We start from the raw sequence: 20,065 nt of genomic DNA on the forward strand, positions 1-20,065 counted from the left end.
TTCAGTCCCGGGAATCGGAATTGAAAAATGCTCAATCCCGGGGTTTTCGGGATCCTGGGGTTTCCGTGATCCCGGGATTGGCATCCCTAAAAGAAAAACGATTCCCGTAACCCATATTTATGTTGTCTTTTTAGTCTTTTTGTCCGATCATTGACAAGTGATACTAGTAAACAGACGTTGTGACCATCATGCATGCGAAAAAGTATAGTACACTCCCATTTAAGAAGGCATAGTATCGCATAGATTAATAAATGTGGTAGCAATCATTAATGCCATCGCTGAATTAATGTAATATTTAAAGTAAACACAGAAATATAAACGGGGTGGGGGGGGAGACAGTGAGGGGGGGAAGACGTAAGACAAGTTCACACTTAGGGCCTTATTCTAGTTCACTCTTAGAGGCAAATTCCTTCTCAAATAGACAAAATCATGTGCACTGCAGGTGGGGCAGATGTAACTTGTGCAGAGAGAATTAGAATTGGGTTGGGTTTTTCTTCAAAGTGAGATCAATATTGCAGTGTAAATATAAAGCAGTCAGTATTTCCCCTGCACAGAAACAAAATAACTCGCCCAAATCTAATTCTATCTGCATCTGTTACATCTGCCCCCCTGCAGTGCACATGGTTTTGTCCATCTGAGAAGGAATTTGTCTCTAAGAGTGAACTAGAATAAGGCCCCTAATGTAGACATAACCAATGAAACATACCAGCACACAGCAACCAGGGCTGCCTAGAGGGGGGAGGGGAGCAGGTTCACTCAGGCCCAGGCATGTCAGGGCGGGCCAGGTTCGGACACACACACAGTTTTTTTTTTTTATTAATTTTGTGGCAAGTGCGCCAAGTCTGATTGCACCAGAGCTGTGTAGTGGCGGCAGAGGGAGCACGGATATGGGCTGGCGTGGGGTCGGCAGCATCACAGAGGTCCTTCTGAGCACCATTCTGCACTCTGGCTTCAGGGCCTGTTGAGATCCCTCCACGTGACTTAGGAATTTACCGTGGCTCGGCGACAGGATACTTGAAAACTTTGGGTATGTAGTATGTAGTGCCTGGGTGCTGGGAAGAGCTGGGACAGAGAGAGGCCATCTCCCATGGGAGTACTGCCCACTTCATAGCATCCGCCCTGCCCCGCCCCGCTCCTCACATTCCCATCCCAGCCGTTGCCAGCTGCAGCAGGTGCCGGTGCCATGTCTCCAGCCCAGCAGTCCCAGACCTGGTTTCCCACCCATGTCCAGGTCACTGTGTTCCAAGGTGGAAGGTGGGTCACTGGGTGCTCTGTGTCTGCTGCCTCCCTGCATGCTGCTGGGGCTGAGATCCAACTCTGGAAGTCAGCATGTAACCCCTGACAGAGCTGTACTGTAACTCCATGGCAAGGAGTATGTTAACCCCTGGCAGAGAATGTTAACCTGTGGCAGAGCATGTAACTCCAGGCAGAGCATGTAAACCCATGGCAACAAGCATGTTAACCCCTGGCAGAGCATGTTAACCCCTGGCATCAAGCATGAAATCCATAGCAATGAGCATTTAGGTAAACAAAACTTATTTGGCATAAAATGTGTGCTATTATATGAAATAGGCATTACAGTGTGTTGCATAATATGTAATGAGCATTATGGTATGTAGTATAATATGTAATGGGTGGGTGACATGTGTAATAGGTATTACGGTGTCAATTTTTGGTGTGCACTGTCCCAGTATATATGCCTTGGAAGCAGCAGCGGAACATCAGGTCCGCAGACCCCGGGCCAGCTTGGGGAAGGCAGCACCGGCAGAGTGTGCGGGGAGCTCTGTCCATGGGGGCCCCGGTAAATTGTTTTACCGGGGCCCAGGATTTCTCTTGGCGGCCCTGACAGCAACACTCTGTAGTATAGTACAGCCGTTGGATGTCAAACCTGCACTTCAAACTATAGTGGAAGGGGGTGCAGAACGCGGTATGGAGGTCGTTTCTAACCACCAATCTGACCCCATCCTCCATATTCATTTACATAGGGGTGAGGGGCAGGCAGCAGTGGTGCGGCAGGTAGAGGCAGCCAACGGGTGTGGCACAGAGCGGAGGATGCTTTAGTGGAGCCGGGAGCGGGTGGCGAGAAAGCTGCGAGGTACAGCAGTGCGGCCTGCACAGCATGACCTATGACCTAGTCACGCTGCGCAGGCCGCACACCAGGGGCAGCAACAGCTGGGCATCATCTGAGCGGTTGTTCAGACGCTACCCAGCATTATGGGCCCCATACATCAGCAATCACAATTTATGGATTTCCAGATACAGGGATATTTTGGCCAGATAAATGGATTTTCAGATCTATCCGACTTTGCCCACACATTACAGTTTTTTTCAGTGATCGGCAGATTTTTCCCATCTAAAAATTGCATCTTCATATCTGGAAATTGCCCCAATCGATTGTCATTTCAGCTGTTCATAATGTAAATAGATGAAGAAGACGAATTGGGAATGCCCACACATATAAAAAAGATCTGCAGATAATACCAGATTATTAAACATGTTTAAAAACCTGATTAAGCAATCGATTGGCAATTGTGATTGGGATTGCCAAAAGGGGGAGCCCACACATCTAAAATTAATTGTGGCAATCATCTCCATATCTGAAAATTGTCACAATTAATTGCTGATGTATGGGGCCCTTTAGACTGCACATTCGCAGTCTAATCAAATCCTGGGATTGAAATCCCAGACATTTTGGAGCCAAATTGGCCACCCTAGTCAGTATGCAGCGATGGTGGTAACACAGTGATATTTCTGCACGGTGTTTGTAGTCAGTGCAACCGCATCTGTGTTTCTGAACACGCCTTCATCGGCGCACCATCGCTCGCACAATCATTACTGTCAACACCCTATGGGCTGCTCAGTGGTTTCATCTTCAATTCATCTCAATAGTTCCTCTGTGGCTGTGGAACTGCAGTGAATATATAACTGATTTTTCTGAAAGCCACATAAGACTGCCATAACACACCCATGACACAGACTTTTTGTTATCACTTTAGGCCATCTGGCAGTCACAGCCCCGGAACGCCTATAGCTGTCTGTCACTTGTAAGCTATTCCGTAAGCAACAGCAGTGTCTGTGTACAGTCAGCGAAATTGTTATGACACATCAGCATTTGTTTACATAAGACCATTAAGCCCCGTACACACTGGCTGATGCCGGCTTCCAGACTGAGTGATGTGCTATACACCGTGGTTACCTACCTGACCCTCTCCTCCAGGGAGAAAATGCTCTGTTCCTGGACTTCCCTGGTAATGTATGTTTGCCATCACCTGTGGGGAGCTAGGACATTGATAAGGAGTTTCACCACAGGTGATGGCAATCCTACATTACCAGGGAAGCCCAGGAACAGAGCATGGTCTCCCTCATGGAGAGGGTCAGGTAGGCAACCATGCTATACACTGATCGCTCAGCACACACTGCGGCACACAAGTGATGCACTTAAGTTGCGATGTTTGCTGAGCGATTACTGCTGAGCAGGGTTTTGCCTGTTGTTTATAGGCAAAACCCTGCGATCTTGTAGGACAGTGCAAGCACTGCAAGCGATAACTGCTGTCGCCAGGGGCCATACACATGGAGCAATCAGTATTTAATTTCTAAGCAATCCATATGTATGCCCCTTTAGTGTCACAAATAGGGGGGAAATTTACTAGGATTTTAGTTCTATTTCAGATAAGATGTTGCTATGGGCAACAAATTAGATACTATATGTTATCTTCTAGAACAGTGATGGCTAACCTTGAAACTCCAGCTGTTGTTGAACAACACATCCCAGCATGCCCTGCATCAGTTTTGGCATGGCCAAATAGTAAATCATCTATTCCATTCATTTTGAAAGTAGAAGCATCAGAGATCGGGATAGGAGCTGTACTTCCGCTAGTAGATCCCAAGGGTGGTCTCCTGCACCCCTGTGCCTTTCACTCTTGGAAATTCTCGTCCGCATAGTGCAATTATGATGTGGGTAATAGGGAGCTTCTTGCCATTAAGTGCGCTCTGGAGGAATGGAAGCACTGGTTGGAGGGAGCCAGATTTCAAGTTGCCATCTTTACGGACCATAAAAATCTCTCCTACTGTATTTACAAGATGCCAAGAGACCCAATTCCCAAAGTGGGCTTTATTTTTCGCACGTTTTAATTTTCTTATTACCTTTAAGCCAGGTTCTAAGAATAACAAGGGTGACGCCTTGTCCAGAAGTTTCTCGGCTCTCCAGGAGATAAACTCCGTTCAGGAGCCCATTATTCCTCCTTCTCGGATATGTGTAGGACTCACACAGAGCCTCTTTGACAAAGTCCTGCTTGCGCAATCAGAGGCACCCGAGCTCACTCCTACCGGTAGGTTGTTTGTACCCTCCAGACTCCGGGAGAAGATTCGGTACTTGTGTAGTTTCATGGCGCCGTGCGTCTGTCACTGTGTCCAGCTGCGGGGCTGAATACTCCATGCCAACGTGTATAGTTCATACCCCCACTATCCATGTTGGCAAGGAATTGATTTTTAGATAGCGTGGCGAGTGTAGCGAGCCACCGAGCCCGCAAGGGGACACAGACGCATGGCGCCATGCTGGTGCCGTGAAAGTACACAAATACCGAAGATTCTTTGTGAATTTCATGCAGTCAAAACTGCGGGTCATCCGGGAACGTCCAAAACCTTAGATTTACTATCTCGCTCTGTGTGGTGGCCATCCATGAGCAAAGATGTGGAGAATTTCGTTAAGTCTTGTGAAGTCTGTGCCAGAAACAAGTCCCTCCGCTCCCCCCCCCCCCCACCCCACAGGTCAGCTGCTTCCGCTAAGGGTTCCATCGAAACCTTGGACCCATATTTCTATGGATTTTATTGTGGACTTACCACATTCTTCGTGTCACGATACCATCTGGGTAGTGGTTGACCGTTTTAGTAAAATGGCCCATTTCATTCCCTTGGTTGGTCTTCCTTCTGCCCAAAAGTTAGCTGCGTTATTCTTGCTTCATGTCTTTCATCTCCATGGTCTCCCATTGGATATTGTCTCGGATAGGGACGTTCAGTTTATTGCCAGGTTCTGGAAATCAGTCTGTTCTGCTTTAGGTATAAACCTGAGCCCATCATCAGGTTACCATCCCCAGTCCAACGAGCAGACAGAGAAGGTCAACCAGACTCTGGAGCAGTTTTTGAGATGTTACGTTTCTAAGTGCCAAAATAACTGGCTCGAGAACTTACCTTTGGCAGAGTTCGCCTATAACAACGCATGGCATACCTCTACCAGAATGTCTCCATTTGTTTGTAATTTGGGTCAGCACCCCAGGGCGAACTCTTTCATCTTTTGATGAAAACATGGTGTCTTTAGATTCACTCTTCCAATCTAAGGACACCATGTTTCCGCAATACGGCGAGTTCCTCCTCCTCGCCTGGCACCAACTTACCAGTGATGTTTGGGTAGAGGGAGCTTTTGCACTTGTGCAAAGTGTCAGAGTCTTTACTTTCAATGTCTGGGCACCATCTTGTTGAAGATATCACTGTGAAGATGATGCCGGACTTAAGTATAGGTATACTCTGGTTGTGGGCATGGAACTGCAGCAGCCCGGGCCATGGTAATTAGTAATTACCCCTCTCCCCTCAGTGCTAATGGACAAATGGTCTTTTTGACAGAAAGGCGGGCAAGTCTCCCGCATTGCTGCCAGCCTCCCGCAAACCCCCTCCACTGGGGGGGGGGGGGGGGGGGGTCAATGGGGATCAGGCCAGCAAGTGTGGCGGTACAGGGTGGTACGGCGTACCGCTAATATACATTTTGCTGGTACCCCGTATCACCATAAAAGACTACAAGGAAATGCGATCACTGTGCATGTGCAGGATCGTACATGCTGCATTTAACGTCATGACGTACATGCCACGCACCCCACGCTCTTCAGAGGACGGGTCACGGGAGAGTTAGCAAAGCCGAGGCAGCCAGGCTCGCTCACCTCTGACTGACACCGACAGAAGGGGAGGACCGGACCGTGGATGCGGCGCCGCGCAGCCCATACTCTATATAGGACGAGGATGAACTACAGATCCCAGCATGTCTTGTCAGTGATGCCTGGCCCTAAGCTAGCTTCATTACAGCGACAAGCTGCTGTCATCTGGCATTTGCATGCAAGCCCTGGCAGAGCATGTGACCCCTGGCATACAGCATGCAGTCCCTGGCAGAAAGCATGTGAACCCAGGCAGAGCGCATGCAGTCCCTGGCAGAAAGCATGTGACCCCTGGCAGAGCGCATGCAACCCCTGGTGGAGAGCATGCAGTCCCGGGCATCGAGCATGAAACATTGAAACCCCTGGCATTGAGCATGAAACCCATAGCAACGAGCATGTAAGTAAGCGGCACTTATGTGGCATATTATGTAGTGAGCATTACAGCGTGTGTTATTATATGTAATGGGCATTACGGTGTGTGGTATTACATGTAATGGGCATTACAGTGCATGGCATAATGGTGTTTGGTATATAACGTGTAATGGGCATTACAGTGTGTGGTATTATTTGAAATAGGTATTACGGTGTGTGGCATGTGTAATGGGCATTATAACATGGGTAATATGTATTGGGTGTGTGACATGTAACAGGCAGTACTGTATAGATTTTTGCTGCACGCCTTTGGCGTGCAATATCCCTATTTATGGTTTGTCTGGCTCCTACACTTTGATCCTGGCCCCTACATTTTGTGTTCAGGATGCAATGCACAAGCCCAAACAGAAATATCATTGTGTTCTAAAGTTTTGTCATGTAGCCACTCCCCCTCGAGTCATGTGACCACGCACTGACCACGCCCATTTTCCACGTGCGGCACATTACCACTAAGACATTTTGGTACTTGTTTCCTAGCACGGCGTCCACTAAGCTATTTGCTTAATGGCTTATTCTGCATAGTGAAATTGCATCGCATCGCATTGCATGAGCCATTTTAGGGCCATGTGATGTGCGATGCGATGCGATTTTCCTATGTAATTTATTCACTGCTCTCTCTGCCCCGGGCCATCGCATCTGCTGCAAAATCACATGCAATCGCATGCGATCGCATGTGATTTTATAGGGTGTGTGATGCCATGACATTAGGTATACAATAAGATGATTGTATGTCCCAAAAATAGGTTTAACGCACCCCCCCCCCCCACTATCCACGCCACCCTGAAATGTGGCGAGTGCATCGAGCCCCGCGAGGGGCGGAGGAACGCCTCCTCTGACTTTTTCATTACCCCACTATCCACGTTGGTGTGGAGTGGATTTTATATAGGGTGGCGAGCGCCACGCTTCAGGCTCGGTGGCTCGCTGCGCTCGCCACACTATATAAAATCCACTCCACGCCAACGTGGATAGTGTGGTAATGAAAAAGTCGGAGGACGCGTTCCACCGCCGCTCGCCATGCTTCGGGGTGGCGTGGATAGTGGGGGGTGTGCGTTAAATCTATTTTTGGGACATACTATTATATTATTGTATACCTAATGTCATGGCATCGCACACCCATGCGATCACGATGAGATTTTGCGGGACATGCAATGCAATGCGATGCCATATAGTGGTGTACAATGAGTAAAAAAAAAATACATGAAAAAATCGCATCGCATGCCGCTATAATGGCCCATGCGATGCGATGCGATTTCCCAATTTTTCAGATACAATTCATGCTACAAACCTTGCAGGAGTTTTCATCTAAAGTAATCAAGGCCCTCCAAAACGCCCAAACCTTGAGCAAAGCATGCTCCCAAGATGGAGTACATATCAGGTCCCCTAGGCTGCGGGTCCAGGTAAACCTGAAGTGCCTTCCCCTTATTTGTGCCACCACCCAGGCTCCTGGCACTTAGATCCAAGCACTTTCATTGTCTCCAGAAGCCATGCCCCCGTGTCGCAGACACGAGCAGAGATACATACTGATGTGCAGTCACCAATATGATACATATTTGTTTAATGATTGTAATACTTGTTTTGATATAAATTATCAATACAAATAATCATGTTATACAATTGTCATATCAGCTTTCCTCATTATTATCACCATCATGTAAAGTAATAAAGGGTAATTGCAGTTTTCTATATTGTCCAGTGTGTGCAAATATGAGCCCCATACACACTAGATGACGTGGGCCGTGGCCAATTTAGTTAACCAGCCGATAATGTACAGTGACATCACCAGGGGCCCGCTAAACATGCAGGTAACTTGGCTATATCATACCTCCCAACGGGATGCAGTTTAAATCCCGGCAGTCGGGATCCCGGCGTTCAAAATCCCGACGCCGGAATCCCGAACGCCGAAATCCCGACACTTTCTCCCCCCGTGGGTGTCCACGACACCCTCGGAGGGAGAATAAATGAGTGTGGCGAGCGCAGCGAGCCCGCAAGGGGGGCGATCCACGTCTTTTTTGAACACCGGGATCCCGACCGCCGGCTTTTCATGCCGAATCCCTCCCAACTGTCTAGATTTTTGTGGGACCGTCCTGCATCCCGCCCGGGGCCGGCAGTGTGTGTGGGGTACAGTTGGGAGTTCCCCTTACACCTGCCGCTAGCAGTGGGGAATAGACTATTGCCGCAGGCAGAGGGGCTGGGGGTATGAACAGCAGCTCAAGAGTCACTGACCACACCCACACAGTGTCAAAATGGGGCGTGGCCTCACAGGTGTGACACGATTTGTAGGCAAAATCCCTTTCCGATAGGCCACACGCCCTCATTTCAGACACGTGCCAAATTGACCTGCATGTTCAGTAAATATCAATCAGCCCCATACACACAGTGCAATTTTAGCCATTATTGCCGAGCGACCATATCCCTGTGTGTATATAGGATGACTCTCGCTGATGAAAAAGGGAACACTGGGCAATATATTGCTCCTTGTGGATGGAGCTTTAACGACGCACCTTCTTAAGATATTTTTCACTCTATCTTTTAATGTGTAGGGCAGTGGTTCCCAAACTGTGTGACGCGGCACCCTGGGGTGCCTTGGGCCCTCAGTGCCTCAGGTTGGTGGATCAGTAGCAATGCTAATTATTTATGGTCATTATAATAGGCAAAATCAGTACTGGTGGCTGATAATCATAAACTATGTGGACAAACATAAGTAAATCCTGTCCCTTCCCACATAATTAAACCTAAGGATCATGACCTATAAATACAATATACTTAAAAAAAAAAAAAAAAAGATGTTTTTTGAGTAAGAAACTTTTTTTATCATAGGGTTGCCGGGGAACAAATTGTGAATGTGTGACAGTGTGATACTCCACGGTGCCGTGCTTTAAAAAAGTTTGGGAACCAAGGACTCTCTTCAGCAAAAAAATACACCACATGTGGTATATTATAAAATATAGAATATATTTTAGCGGAGAGACATTTCTGACCAATAATAATAACATAAATAATCATTATTTTATCGTAGACACAGCGTCGACTTATGTAAAAGCATTTTTTCGTCATTACAAACGCCCACAAGTGTTTTGCCTCCGCTGAGACACCGTAGCCGCCATCTTTAATAAGGGCAATTCTGCTAATCGAACTCCGGGAGCGGGAGCACGTTGCCCGGCGCCCAGTTGCTGGGTTGCATTGCCGGCGGCGGCGCCGTTTCCTGTACGACGGGAGAACCCTAGACAGGTGTTTCGGGCCATGCTCTAACTGACATTTTGTTTTGTATGTTATTAAGGTATTTATTATTCAGCGAAGTCTCTGGAACAACAGTCGTCAGCTTTAGCCTGTCTCTCAGTCAGTGGGAAGTGCAACCTAGGGAGCACGGCTTACATAGCTTGTCATAGACATTGGGTGTCATACACAATCAGCATCAATATTAAATTCAATTTGTTCTGTAAGCCAATGGCTGTAGGTAACCTGCCTTGCATGCATTGGTGAAGTATGCGGCCCCTTTTCAGACTATTTGGGCTTAGTACATATGGGCAATAAAAGACAAGGGCCTTGATAGCAATGCAAGTCGCATTCAGCTTTTAATATGGCCGCATGCATAAAGCATCCATAGGTAGTGGATTGGTGAAGCGGCCTTTTGCATTAAGCCCGCGTTGGTTTACATTTACAAGCGTAGACTTCACTTGTATACAGTAGAAGAGATCGTCCTGCCACACACACGACTGGGGGAAAAACCAGCAACACGTTAGTGACACCCATTTCCCTGATGGAGAGAACAGGCTAAGATGTGTCTGACTCAGAACCGCGCAGGTATACGCAAGGATGCGTATGTTCCTTTAGGTCACGCGCAACCCACTAACGTTTGCTACATGCTGCTGCATGCGAATGAGGCCAAAGGTGCCTACTGTGTATTGTGCTGCGGGTTCCATTCTCCCAAATCTAGTAAGGAGATGGTTTAACCATGAGTCTTTGAACTATTGTAGTAATTATATAAAATAAGTGTTTGTACCTCCCAATTAAACAAAAAAGGAAAGTTAGGATATATGTTCCTCTAATGGTATGCGCGGACTGTACCCACATCTGAGCAAACCATACAAAATACATCTAAAGCTTTCAATCCATGCCCGTGTTATTGTAAGGACACGATACAGTTCCACAGATAAATTAAGGCCAGGTACACAATAGGACAAGGATGGGGAACCTTTGGCCCTAGTTGTTGAACTACACATCCCAGCATGCACTGCTACAGTTTTGTTATTTGGCCATGCTAAAACTGTAGCAAAGCATTTTGGGATGTGTAGTTCATCAACAGTTGGGCCGAAGGTTTCCCATCCCTGCAATAGGAAAATAAAGATTGTGTCTGTCGAGAGGATCGATGTTAAAATACAAAGGTTTTTCCTACACATTAAATGATATAACACACAATGGGGCAGATATATTATCGCGCCGCTATAATACTTCCTGCTTCGCTTCATTAACGGAGCGCCAACTCCCCCTTATTGCGATATCCCCTCCTGGAGATAGTGCATCAGTTTACACTAACGAGTTGTCTCCTTTCCCCCGGCCGGCTGGACTGTGCATCCGCGTGATCTAGCTACTCACGCGAGATCCCCAGCGCAGCCCAGAGCCAACAGCAGGGACAACGCTGTTGAGATAGGGCTTCGCTGACCGTTCATACATTCGGTCTGCTATCATTTAGACTGCAGCGCCGATATGGACAGGGGCGCATAGTTACCGCGTCCCGGCTCCTTCGTACATGGGGGAGAAGTGGTATCAGTGCACATAACGTGCGCTGCGCTGATAACCCTTCTCCCCCATAATGATCTTTCATACATCTGCCCCATTGGGACAAATGTGTTACACCTGAAGAAGTTATAAATTGGCCGGTGCTAACACACCAGCCAATCAGCTCCTAGTTGCCATGTTACAGGCTGGATTGGGCAAATTACAGTTAGGAGCTAACTGGCAGCTGCATTACAACCGACCACTTTATCACGTCACCAGACTTTAGATATCTGCCCCTCTATAATATTTTTATGGCCGCATTCAGCTGTAGGCTGCCATCAGCTGCGTCGTTCCATCTGCCGTGCAGCACAACAGACCCGGGTGTTGGCAGGTAGGAAGGTGCCAATGTCCATACACATTAGATAAGGCCGATATGTGTCTCCGATGCATGATATCTGATGACCTATTGTGTCATTTGTACCCAGCCTTATGACTGCTCACGCAGGAGCCAATTTATAAAAGTGTTTTAGCTATTTTTAACTCCTTGCGTATAATAAATGGTGCTCAAGACAGTCTGTTCCCAAATGTAATGTGCTGGCAATTGGGAGCTGGTTGGCTGGAGCACCATTTATCCATCCTTAGTGCTATCAGTGTACAGTCTCTGTTAAATAGATACCTCTCCTAGCAATCTAAAATTACTAGTTTACAGCAATTCCATCTATCTATATCAGGGAAGACTAGATGGGCTAGCAGCTGCCAAAAGCACAGGTTTCTCTGAACGTGGAGTATTCATGGGAAAATGTGCTCTTTATCAGGTGATTCAATAGGTGAGTCGGATTAAAACATATTGGTAAAAATAGCTTTATAAGTGGGATTGGTAACCCTACCATGTATCGATGTTTGTATAGTAGTGGCACCCAGGGTGGGGAGAAAACAGGGGTATCCCTACCTAAAATTAAATATATTGGAATGTTTCAGTATATAGTCTTAAGCTGTGTACACACGGGGGCGATAAGGGCTGAAATTGCTGGAAATATGGTCGCAGGCGACCATATTGCCAGTGATGGGAGAGTGCCCCGGCGTTTATCGCCGGGTGCGCGCTCCTGTTTTCAGCCCCATTCTAATCACAAGCTCCTGCGACCAGCTGATTACCTCTGCGACCACCGCACGGCAGAGGTTCCCTTTCATCAGCGACCATCTCTGGTCGCTGATGAAAAGGAGAAACTGAGCAATATATCTTCTTCGTGTGTACGGGGCTTAAGAAAAAAGTACATTCTATTTTATGTTCTTGTTTCGTGGACACTCACTGGAGCAATTCAATTGTTCCCCCTTGGGCGCGTATGGCACGTCTGTTCCCATTAGTATCAGGTTTAGCCGCACAACATGTCTTATACAACGGCTTAGGACGCCCAAAATCCTACGTGCGGATATACAGTGCATCCTGAAACTATTCATTTTTCCACATTTTAATATGTTACGGCCTTATTCCAAAATGGAATAAATTCATTTTATCCCTCAAAATTCTACACACATAAAAAAAATTTGGGGAGATTTTTACAAATAGAAAACTAACAAATCATATGTACATAAGCACGTTGCCATGAAGCTCCAGATTGAACTCAGGTGCATCCTGTGTCCACTGTTCATCCTTGAGACGTTCCTACTGCTTAATTGGAGTTCAAATTCAGTTGATTGGACATGATTTAAAAAAAAGACTGACACCTCTCTGTAGCAGCCCATACACGTCCCGATGCGGGCGGGCGTTGTGGGCTGCAATAGCAGGGATCACATTGCATGTGCATGCGTTGTGCATGCAATGCGATGCAATTCAATGAATCCTAAGTACAAAAAGTATGTGCAAGCACATACTTTTCGTACTGTGCGATGAGGTGCGCGGGAGCGCGCACCTCAAAGCACACATCGGCTCAGCACGCTTAGCAGCATGTATGGGCAGCTTGTGGCCTTTATTCAGATCTGATTGCAGTACAAATTTGTTTGGAAAATGGGCAAAACCATGTGCACTGCAGGTGGGGCAGGTGTAACATGTGCAGAGAGTTATAATTAGATTTGTGTGAGTTATTTTGTTTCTGTGCAGGGTAAATACTGGCTGCATTATTTTTACACTGCAATTTAGATTTCAGCTTCAACACACCCCACCCAAATGTAACTCTCTTTGCAAAGGTTACATCTGCTCCACCTGCAGTGCACATGGTCTTGCCCATTTTCCAAACAAATTTGTACTGCAATCAAATCTGAATAAGGGCCTGTATAAGGTCCCACACTTGGCAGTGCATGTTAGAGCACAAACCAAGCGTGAATCAACGAAATTGGCCCTTATTCTGGTTCACTCACAAAGGCAAATTCCTTCTCAAATGGCCAAAACCATGTGCACTGCAGGGGGGGCAGATATAACATGTGCAGCGAGATTAGATTTGGGTGAGTTATTTTGTTCCTGTGCAGGGTAAATACTGTCTGCTTTATGCTTACACTGCTTACCCAAATCTAATTCTTTTATGCACAAGTTACATCTGCCCCACCTGCAGTGTACATGGTTTTGGCCATTTGAGAAGGAATTTGCCTTTGCGAGTGAACCAGAATAAGGGCCATTGTCTGTAGACCTCGGAGACAGGATTGTCTTGAGGAACAAATCTGGGTTATGGTTAGGGTTACCACTTCATCCCTTTAATTCTGGACGCATATTAATTACACAGGTTCTGTGGCTGATTAAAACCAGGTGAAATGTAGTCTTGAAATCAGCCAGCCACAGAACCTGTGTAATTAATATGTTTCCAGAATTAAAGGGATGAGGTGGTAACCCTAGTTATGGTACATAAACACATCTGCTACTTTGAAGGTCCCAATGAGCACAGTGGCCTCCATCATCTGTAAATGGAAGACGTTCATAACCACCAGGACTAGAGCTGGCCTGATTGGTCTGATGAGACAACGATTGAACTCTGGTGTGAATGCAAGATGTCACGTGTGGAGGAAACCAGGCACTGCTCATCACCAGGCCAATACCATCCCTTCAGTGAAGCATGGTGGTGGCAGCAGGATCTGGGAGACTAGTCAGGATAGAGCAGGGCTGGGCAACACCGGCCCTCCAGATGTCGATGAACTACAAATCCCAGCATGCCTTGCATCAGTTTCAGCATGGCCACATAGCAAAACTAATGCAAAGCATCCTGGGATGTGTAGTTCATTAACATCTGGAGGGCCGGTGTTGCCCAGCCCTGGGATAGAGGGAGAGATGGATATAAAAAGAGTGGCTTCAGGACAACTCTGTGAATGTCCTTGAGTGGCCCAGCCAGTGCCCAGACTTGAATTCCCATTGAACATCTCTGGAGAGATCTGAAAATGTCTGAACACAGACGCTTCCCATCCAACCTGATGGAGCTTGAGAGGTGCTGCAAAGAGGAATGGGCGAAACTCCCCCAAAAATAGGTGTTCCAAGCTTGTGGCATCGTATTCAAAAAGACTTGTGGCTGTAATTGCAGAGAAATGCAGCTGCGCATACGCCCAACAACGGTCCCAGTAGATTAGAATAAGGGCCATGGTGTATGAAAGCAATTTGTTACACAGGGAGTGCTTTAATATTGCACAGTGCATAGTTCCACAAGGAAACCATATGGAACAGCTTCTGTCAAATGGGAAATACGTATTTTCAGTTTGTGCCCATATAATCAGGAATCGTGACCATGTAATCAGGAACGGTGTCCGTGCCAGGACTGAGGGAGAATGCGCCCTAGTGCCCGGCTTCCTGGACAGCTGGGCAGCAGATAGCTACAGCTGGAGTTTACAATCTGAGAAAGATGTATGAAAATGTCTCCAGTGTATTTAATGCCTCTTTCCTAATGCCAGCCCTTCGTATCCTATTGCACAATTCTCTTACAGATACTATTAGTTTATTTATTTAAATGTTGTCAGTAATATTGATGTGAACTAGATTTGTATGCTTATTTTATTATCATGTTTGTGAAATGTAATGTCATAAAATTTTATAAGCGTTTCCAATTCTAATTTAGTTTGAGGGTGTCAGGACTCGGGGGTCCGTGGACTCACCTACCGGCAGTGATCGGGTGGTCACACGGACGCCCCGGGTCTCTGCGTCTCTCAGGCGCCGCGAGTCAGGGCAGGGGAGCAGCCGGACGTCAGAAGCGTCCTCTGTGGCTTCCGGACGCCGGGCGTCGCGGGTTGCTAGGCAACCAGCCCGGCGCGCTACGTCCAGCAGTAGCGACAGAGCTCCCCGGCGGGTTGCTAGGCAACCGCAGACGCCGGGCGGCTCTAAGCTGAGTCCTGGCTGTTTCTAAGCAGTCAGGACGCCGGGCAGTTGGCGCCTTTTCTTTAGCACCTATCACTAGGATAGGGGCTTGGCCCTGATGCCTCATTTCATTGGTTTAGCGCACTTTATCAGGTGTCTGAGAATTATCTCAGACGCCGGTGATAGAAGCCTGTTACTGGCTGCTCAGTTGCCTCCGTTGCAGACAGACTTCTCGGAGGACATTTGGCATACGACGCTCCAGCCCAGACCTTCATCCATCTCACCCCCTGGGTGCCGTGAGTTGCCTTGGGCTACCGCCGTGTAGCATTGTTACTCTCTTGTGCCCTATTGGAGGTGGGCCTTGTTCCTCCGTATCATTTGTGGGAATCATTCCCTATGTTAGTTGTGGTGGTCACAACTTCCTTTGGCTGTGGAGTGGTCTCACAGTTATAGTGTGACTAGGGTCACTTATTGGTTGCGACGGTGTCGCAGTTTCATTTGTATGGTTATCAGTTCATTGGTATTTTGTTTGTATACCCCTTTTTGGATACCCTGTGGGTTCAGTCCACACACTTCTTTGTAGTTACCCTCCCAGAGTTCCTTGGGGGCCCCTGCCTCGGGTACACTTTAGTTAGTCATCCCCTTGTTCTCTCCTAGCCTTGGTGGGCGCGTTGTCTCCTCTCAAGACCAGGTGGCATCGGGGTTGGAGCCTGACTAACGGGCTCCTTCGGACGCGGCTATTATTGGCGAAGCCTAGTACAGCACGTTTCCGCCAACGCTAGTCCGAGGCAACGGAGGTAGGGTTGGCAGGGGAGTACCCCAGGATCCTAACAGTATCACCGGCCATACTTATAGTTGGAGTTTCTCTCTGTAACATCTTCCAACATGAACCCTGCTGAGCTGGTTCAGGGTTTAACCCAGATGATGCAGGACCTCACCCTCCGGGTATCAGTACAGGAAGGTATTACGCGTGCCGCCCAGAACACGGTCCCTGAACCAAAGTTAAACCTTCCCAGTAGGTTTTCGGGTGACCGAAGAGAGTTCTTTAATTTCCGAGAGTCTTGAATACTTTCGGTTAAGACCCAGATCTTCGGGCACCCAGGCCCAACAGGTGGGGATCATAATATCTTTACTTCATGGAGACCCCCAAACATGGGCATTTGGTTTAAAAGCAGGGGATGAGGCGTTGTCTTCAGTGGATAACTTTTTTAAAGCTTTAGGGCTGTTATACGATGACCCGGATCGAGAAGCATCCGCTGAGAGTCATCTAAGAGCTCTAAAACAGGGCAGAAATCCCGCGGAGGCCTATTGCACAGAATTTCGCAGATGGGCTAACGATTGCGGGTGGAATGACCCAGCGCTACGAAGCCAATTTAGACTGGGGTTATCAGAGTCCATCAAGGATAGTCTCTTACAATACCCAGTTCCTACCACTTTGGATAAACTCATGGAGCTAGTTATTAAAATTGACAGACGGTTTAGGGAGCGTAAAGCAGAGAAGGTGTCTGCGGCAATCCCCCACACTGCCGTCTATTCTTCGGCAGAAGAGCTGGATGAACCCATGGAAGTAGGCCTGTCTAGGATCCCAGCTGGACGAGGGGTTCGCCGAAGAAACCTTGGTGTCTGTTTTTTATGTAACAGAAGGGGACATTTTGTCCAAAATTGCCCTCAGCGTCAGGGAAACTCTCGGACCTAGCGAATGGTGAGGAGGTTCGCTCAGGTCTTCAATTGGTCTCCTCGCAGAACTCTATGATGGTACCGGCGAAAATTTCCTGGGGAGATTCCGCTGAGCCTCTTATGGCTTTTATTGACAGCGGAGCCGCAGGGAATTTTCTTGATGTTTCTTTGGCTAAAACCTTAGGTATTCCTCCAGTGAAACTAGACAGGGCCATCTCCATTCGTGGTTTGGACGGTAATTCGTTACCTAATGGCCAGGTAGTTAATTGTACACCGCCTATGCAGTTAACAATGGGTGCGTTACACCAAGAACACATAGTCTTTCTTCTCACACATTGTCCCATGGTCCCCCTAGTACTGGGTCATCCGTGGCTTGTCAAACACAGTCCGGTAATCAACTGGCAAACGGGGGAGATTGCTAGTTGGGGTTCTGATTGTTTTTCTCAGTGTCTATTACACCCGCTTCGGGTTGCCACAGTTTTAAGTGAAGGTCTTCCAGAGGTTTATAGAGACTATGGGGATGTGTTTTCCAAAGGAAAAGCAGATACTCTTCCTCCGCATCGACCCTATGATTGTACCATTACTTTAATTCCCGGGTCCCCATGGCCTAAAGCTAGATCATATGCCCTTAGTGCTCCTGAGACTAAGGCCATGGAAGAGTATGTGTTCGAAAGTCTTTCCAAGGGGTTTATACGACCATCTAGGTCCCCTCTCAGTGCAGGGTTTTTCTTTGTTGGGAAAAAAGATGGTTCGTTGAGACCTTGCATTGACTACAGAGCTTTGAATAAGATTTCTATCAGAAATACCTACCCTCTCCCACTCATTTCGGTACTGTTTGATCAGCTCAGAAGAGCTACTATTTTTTCCAAGATTGATCTCAGGGGGGCGTACAATCTTATTCGGATTAAATCCGGGGATGAGTGGAAGACTGCTTTTAGCACGCTTTCCGGTCATTACAAGTATTTGGTAATGCCGTTTGGCTTATCAAACGCCCCAGCAGTCTTTCAAGACTTCATCAATGACGTTCTCCGAGACTTCCTTGGGAAATTCGTGGTTGTATATCTCGACGATATATTAATCTTTTCGTCTTCAGTCACCCAACACTACTCTCAAGTCCGTCAGGTGTTACAAAGGCTGCGGGAGAATGTTATACGCCAAGTTTGAAAAATGTGAGTTCCATGTCTCTGAAATAGCATTTTTGGGTTACATTATCTCACCCAAAGGGTTCTCCATGGAACCCAAAAAACTTAAAGCCATTTTAGAGTGGGAGCGGCCTAGGAATCTCAAAGCGGTGCAGAGATTTCTCCAACTATTATCGGCGTTTCATACATGCATTCGCAGAGTTGGTGGCGCCTATTGTAGCGCTCACCAAGAAAGGAGCCGACCCCGCGGAATGGTCTCCTCAAGCGGAACAGTCCTTCCAGCTTCTCAAACAGGCCTTTGTGGCAGCCCCGGTGCTTCGCCATCCCAACCCGGAGTTACCTTTTTTGGTGGAGGTAGATGCCTCAGAGGTCGGGGTGGGGGCCGTCTTGTCACAACAGGATCCTAACTCAGGAGAGGTACATCCATGCGCCTTCATGTCTAGGAAGTTCTCTCAAGCAGAGGCTAATTACGACATCGGCAATCGGGAGTTGCTGGCAGTCAAATGTGCGCTGGAGGAGTGGAGACATTGGCTCGAAGGTGCTAAACATATGATCTCCATCCTCACTGACCACAAAAATCTCCAGTACATCGAGTCTGCCAAACGGTTAAACTCCCGTCAAGCCCGATGGGCATTATTTTTTGCCCGCTTTAATTTCCTTATCACATACAGGCCAGGCGCAAAGAATATCAAGGCTGACGCCTTGTCGCGATTTTTTATGGCCTCACAGGAAGTTCGGGCCCCAGTAGTCCCCATCATTCCTGCCAGATGTATTCATGCGGGGGTTTTGCAAGATTGGCAGACCCAGTTAGAGCAGGTTCAGGGGCAAGCTCCAGAGGAGACTCCGGTCGATCGCCTTTTTGTTCCCTCTTCTTTAAGAAAAGATATTCTTCTTGAGTTTCATAACAGTAAACTGGCGGGACACCCCGGGATTTGGAAAACACACAAGCTTCTTTCTCGCTCTGTGTGGTGGCCGCAGATGTTGAAAGATGTTAAAGAGTTTGTTTTGTCATGTCCGGTGTGTGCGCAACTTAAGGTGCCCAGGTCATTGCCATTGGGCAAACTATTACCTTTAGGAACTCCGTGGAGGCCATGGTCTCATGTTTCCATGGATTTTTTGGTGGAATTACCGTTGTCCGCAGGTCACCAGGCGATATGGGTGGTCATGGACCGCTTCAGTAAGATGGCACACTTTGTGGCACTTCCCAGGTTGCCATCAGCCAAGGAATTAGTCGGCTTATTTATCCGGCATGTGTTCAGACTACACGGTCTGCCCACGGACATTGTGTCAGACCGGGGGCCACAATTTGTTGCCCAATTTTGGCGGTTGTTCTGTAAGGAAATGGGGATCAAACTCAGTCTCACATCAGGGTATCACCCTCAGTCCAACGGACAGACTGAGAGACTCAACCAATCCCTCAAGCAATATTTGCGTTGTTATGCCTCTAAGCTTCAGGACAACTGGGTGGAGCATCTTCCGCTAGCGGAATTTGCCTACAATAACGCCTGTCATTCGGCTTCTAAAGTCATCCCAGGGCTAATGCTTTGGATCCAAATTTTTTTTCCTCTTCCTCTTTGTCTCCTGCCACGCATCTCAAAAAGATTTGGCGTGAGGTCCGTAATGTCTTGCAGAGAACCTTGCTCAAGGAGAAAAGAAGAGTGGATCTTAATAGGCGACATTGCCCCTTTAAAGTCGGGGATAAAGTATGGTTGTCAACCCGCAATATCAGATTGAGACAACCTTCGACCAAATTGGGCCCTAGGTTTATAGGACCCTTCAGGATTATAAAGAAAATTAATCCTGTCGCCTTCTGTCTTTTGTTACCCCGGTCTTTGAGAATTAATAACACGTTTCACTGTTCTCTCCTAAAACCGTTTGTTGCTTCCAAAAAGTTTCCCCGCAAGACTGGTCAAGGTTCT

At 47.4% G+C, this 20,065-nt stretch overlaps 1 protein-coding gene across 2 annotated transcripts in view; it reads left to right on the top strand.

Annotated features, from left to right (window-relative positions):
* The first annotated feature begins 9,484 nt into the window (after positions 1-9,484).
* Positions 9,485-20,065, top strand: part of SHLD1 (shieldin complex subunit 1) — a 76,850-nt gene continuing 66,269 nt past the window's right edge. The window contains exon 1 of one of the 2 annotated variants that reach the window (XM_083175619.1): positions 9,485-9,627. In XM_083175619.1, the coding sequence (XP_083031745.1) occupies positions 9,617-9,627 (11 nt within the window). In that variant the 5' untranslated portion in view covers positions 9,485-9,616. Of the gene's footprint in view, positions 9,628-11,208; positions 11,458-20,065 lie in introns of those variants that run through there. The other variant, XM_083175618.1, reaches the window with a different exon arrangement.

This window comes from Crinia signifera, chromosome 3 (genome assembly GCF_055691185.1).
Source record: "Crinia signifera chromosome 3, ASM5569118v1, whole genome shotgun sequence".
NCBI lineage: Eukaryota > Metazoa > Chordata > Amphibia > Anura > Myobatrachidae > Crinia > Crinia signifera.